Source organism: Dipteris shenzhenensis, chromosome 22 (assembly GCF_047967505.1).
Source record: "Dipteris shenzhenensis isolate YYH24624 ecotype China chromosome 22, Dip_SZ_1.0, whole genome shotgun sequence".
NCBI classification, from domain to species: domain Eukaryota; kingdom Viridiplantae; phylum Streptophyta; class Polypodiopsida; order Gleicheniales; family Dipteridaceae; genus Dipteris; species Dipteris shenzhenensis.
The window spans coordinates 47,429,159-47,433,858 of NC_141617.1; the positions used below are offsets into that span (position 1 = coordinate 47,429,159).

Consider the following 4,700-nt stretch of genomic DNA (forward strand, 5'->3'; position numbering starts at 1 on the left):
GGTTTTATTTAAAAGGAAGGTGGAGAACTAGATCTGGAGGGACCCCGACCTTGACTTGAGTGTAAAAGCCGATTGAGTTGAGCTGGCAATGGCAAGTTGCAACGGAGTAATTTGGGAATTGAGGTCGAAGTGTGAGGGGGGGGAAAAAAAAAAAGTGAGTGAGGAAAGATGCCTAGGAAGCGAGGGAGCAGACTGAGGCACAAGAGAGTCCAGTCGACAGTCGCCAGGTCAACTGGGCCCTGGGGATTCTGCCTTGAAGAGAGCCAGGTTGGGGACAAGATCTGCGCACCATCCACTACGACAGCCTGGCTGGCATGCAGAGGAAGCACCTCAAGTTGTGATCGAGAGAGAGAGAGAGAGATGTGGTCAGATCATGGCTCTCATGAGCTATGGCGACGCACTCGCTCTCCGTGACAGTGAGGACATTGGAGCCACCGCTGACCATCGATACGGGGTTGAGGGGGGAGAGCGCACGCAGTGTGTCATGCTGCATCATCAATGCAAAACTGACGCTTGTTGCGGTGGACAGTACTGCTACTTGGTGGATGGATGGAGCTTCGCTGCTGGCTGCCCTCTTGTGCGTTTTATAGCCTTCCGAAGTTCCGAGAGGATTTGTGAGTGAGTGTCAGGGGATGATTGGTGAGGGCGGCCTGCCGTTGCCGTTGCTTCGGAGCTGGTGCCTGGTTATGGTAGCATGATCCTTCAAGCATGTCGTGTGCGAGGCTGATGAGATTAGAGCACCTCCCTGGAAGCGAAACGAGTTTTGCGCAGTTTTGATCGTCGTGGAGCGGTTGCAATTTGGTGCAACTCTCCCGAGCTCCATCGCCCCGAGAATCCCTTCCATGGAGAAAGCTCAAGGTCGTTGCAATCTCCGCTTCTTGCCTTCCCCGATTTCTCGCTACCTGTACAAGAAGTCGTCGTCGTCGTCGTCCCCCAAGGACGTTGCATTTCGCTCCCCCTGTGCCTCTGAATCCCGGTACCTCACCCCTCCTAGCTTTTCTTAACCCTCGACCGGTGTCAAACTTTCCTCCATCCTTTCCGCTCCTCAATCTCCAGGCCAACTCCTGCTATTCTGGCCTTCCTGGAGCTTTTGCTAGGTAGGAGTACTTACTCCAGAAAACGGCGCCCTTCCTTGGGACGAGGTGGACAACAGCCTGGGCTTGCAGTAGAAGTAGAGCCGGGACATTCTAGCTCCGCTCAGGACCGTCAGAGTTGCTCCTGCTTTTCATAGAGCTTTGGCCAGCAGTTTGAAAACTCAACGGTCCCGGTGCAGCGGAATCTCATTCGTCATTCCTCCCAATTCTTGAGTAAAACAACGACACCCGCGCCTTCTTTACTCCAATAAACCATCGAAGGGGGGATACTTTACTATCCCGATTCGCCTCCTATGGACCGTCTCCGTAACTAGCCGCGAGTGCAAGCCTTTTCTTTCTCTCCTCTGTTTGACGCGGCGCTTGAATTTCAAGTTATCGGAAGGTAAGCAACAAGCTTGGGAGGCGCACAGAAATTTGAATCCAACAATGTCGGTGCTAGTTGGAGCCGCAAACAAGTCTTTCCCAAGCTCAACGGGTACGTTCAACTCCGATCGCAATCCCTCTGACATGTCCAGCGGTACAGGCGAGCCAGGCCCCTCGGGAGGTGGATTTGTCGTTCCTTCACCAGAAAATCTTTTGAGGCAGCTCAGCCGGAGCTCCTTAGGTACTTCGGGCGATGGCTTTGTCGCGGCTACACCTGAAAGTCTTCGCAGGCAGCTCAGCAAGAGCTCCATCTGCGACTCAGAAGAAGGCGAGGAGGACCATGAAGAAGAAAGCATGGAGAAGGGGAGTTTTGTAGTGAGCCCGCTGGTACCGCTCAAGGATCAGCTGGAGAAAGACAAGGTATGTTATAGATTCTGCGTCTATATGAGTTGTTGCGGGGAAGCTGTTCGAGCTAAGAAATTCGCAGAGGACGCTTGTGAATGTTTTATTGTGGACATAGCTCTTTATAAATGCTAATTTATTTACAGGACGACGAAAGCTTGAGGAGGTGGAAGGAGCAGCTGCTGGGAAGCGTTGTGCTTGATCCCGTAGAAGGTAAAACGTGGCGAGAGTGCTAGCGTAGCATGTGGAGATGCGCCATAGCCAAGAGTTTGTTTGGACGAGAGGCAGATGAAATCTCATCTTGTGATGGTGGTTTGTTGTTTTCTGCAGAAGGTGTAGACCCCGAGGTCCGCGTCTTGAATTTCAGCATCCAGTCGGCTGACCGACCCGACCTCATTATCCCTCTCCCGCTGCCTAACGACGGTACACGAGTTCATCTCTTCACTCTCAAAGAAGGCAGCTCCTATAACCTCAAATTCACCTTCACTGTGCGCCGGAACATAGTGTCGGGGTTGAGATACGTGCACACGGTGTGGAAAAACGGATTCAGAGGTACATTGATCCATGTGCTTCGAAGTGCGCTGTTTTCACGGCCAACAACGCCGCTCCGCATCTCGGAATCGATAGAATTGCTGTAGTTGTAATCGTTCATCTTCGAGCAACGAAACAGCGCACAATGGCGGCGATCTGGATAGAAATGAGGAGCGCAAGGATTGAGCTTAAACGTGGATTGAAATGAGGAGCGCATGGATTGAGCTTAAACGGAAGTGTTGATGTTGTTGGCAGTGGACAAGAGCAGGACGATGCTAGGGACGTTCGGTCCGCAAGATGAGGCTTACGCGTATGTGATGGAGGAGGAGACGACGCCCTCGGGCCTCCTTGCTCGTGGCACTTACACTGCCAGAACCAGAGTAAGGTTTCAATTGCTGCTGCTTCTTCGTCTATGCCCCAAACACATGTTTCTCCATTTCTCCTCATTCCCTTAGTATAGATCTTGCACTTCTGTTATCGCTTTAGGCCTTTCTCTCATCTTAGCTTAAAGTTCTCATCTTGTATAGATGATGCTCATTCTCGAGGGACAATTGCTCATTCTCGAGGGACAATTGCTCATTCACGAGGGACAATTCTCCTAGGGTGAGTTTTGCATAAATGAACGCTCGCTTTTAATGTGTGGACATGTTTATCTACATATGTTCGTTCACACATGTTGGGCACTCATTCCATCCTTGGGGATGCCATAGTACCTACTCCTTATAAGCAGATGGACTTTATGGTTTTCACCATAGGGCTAAACCCTCTGTATGTGTGTTCTTTTGTTGTATATAGACCCTCAAGGAGGTAATCCCACCCATTTTCCCCCACTCAAGAGTACTCTATTATAATTACGATGGGAACCTTCCCAAAACGAGGTATCTCCTCAATTTGTCAATGTCACAAGCATTGGAGCTATTGCACAAACCACTAGGCTAAACTATTTGAACCTTGAGAGGATGCAAGATGCCCTAGTACATGCCAATTGGAACGTTTTGCTTTACTAATAATGGGTCTCTTTCACTCAAGATGCCCAAGTACATATCAACTTATAGGATCATACGGAAGTATATCCACTCAGATTGTCCTTTGTAAAGAAATATGAGTGTGTGTGTGTGTGTGTGTGTGTGTGTGTGTATGTGTGTGTGTGTGTGTGTGTGTAGATAGATAGATACCACGCATGCGTATGTATGTGTGCGAACGCATGCATGTGTGTGTGTGTGTCAATGATTGAGGTTAAATCTCATATCTATTGTTAGTTGACTTACATATTGCAAACCCAAGGTAATGTGAGCCCTTAAGATGCAAAGAGGAAGCCATGATAATATTTGTCTACTATAATTTAGTTTATAGCCTAATCTCCCTTGCTTACTTCCATTGCTTTGTACTGGAGCATTAAATGATTTTCATGTTCATCCCTTTGTACTGGAGCATTAAATGATTTTCATGTTCCTCCGTTGTACATGCAAGGTGTTTTAGCTCTTGTTATACATGGAAGCTATTCTACCTCTTCCTGAAATGCCAAGCTAAGGTGAATGCGTGCATACATTATCAATCTATGGATAGAATGCAACCTTAGTTCACTATCAATATTATTTTGAAGGCAAATTTTTATATGTATTCATTGAGGTTTCACCGTAGCATGTTTGTCATGTTCCTTCTCATGTAATAAAGTATAATAATATTAATGGAGACATTCTAACTCACTTTAAAGGTCATTTGAAGTGAAAAATAAAGTTTTTATTGACCCTTACTCCATTTTATGGATTTTTACTTTTGAGTTTTCTCTCTTCTTGCAGTTCGTTGATGATGATGGTAGATGCCACCTTGACATCCAACATACCTTTGACATCCGTAAGGATTGGTGAGATCCTTCGTTTTCCTTTAGAATGAACTTGCTCATTAACACATTATTATCTTGGATCTAGAGTTTTTGATCAGGAATTGGACCAAGGCAAGCTTTTTATCCAATAAAGTAGATAGCTGTCCTGTGATGTTCTCTTCAATCATGATGACAAGGCAAGAATGATTGTTTGACTTAATGTTTTTACAACGTATGTACATGGATGGCTTTTACATGTTAATCAAACAATTGTATTTGTAGTGAAAGGTGGTTATACGGGTCTTTTTAAGCCTCATAGATATTAATGTCTCATCCATGTTCTATCTATGTCGATAATGTCATCAATTTTATCTCTCACTAGTTTAGTTTACAAAAGTGATAATGTGGAAAGGCTCACATATGGATTGTGCAAACAATTAAACTTGAGGCCCTTAAACCTTAAAATAGGAGTTACCCATTTTGAACAG

At 46.3% G+C, this 4,700-nt stretch overlaps 1 protein-coding gene across 1 annotated transcript; it reads left to right on the forward strand.

Annotated features, from left to right (window-relative positions):
- Nucleotides 1–476: 476 nt before the first annotated feature.
- LOC147888198 (rho GDP-dissociation inhibitor 1-like) lies at nt 477–4,498 on the forward strand. Its single transcript, XM_087393332.1, has 5 exons — nt 477–1,877; nt 2,006–2,072; nt 2,190–2,411; nt 2,646–2,770; nt 4,190–4,498. The coding sequence occupies exons 1-5, from the start codon at nt 1,521–1,523 to the stop codon at nt 4,256–4,258; spliced, it is 840 nt and encodes a 279-aa protein (XP_087249458.1). The 5' UTR covers nt 477–1,520; the 3' UTR covers nt 4,259–4,498.
- Nucleotides 4,499–4,700: the final 202 nt, after the last annotated feature.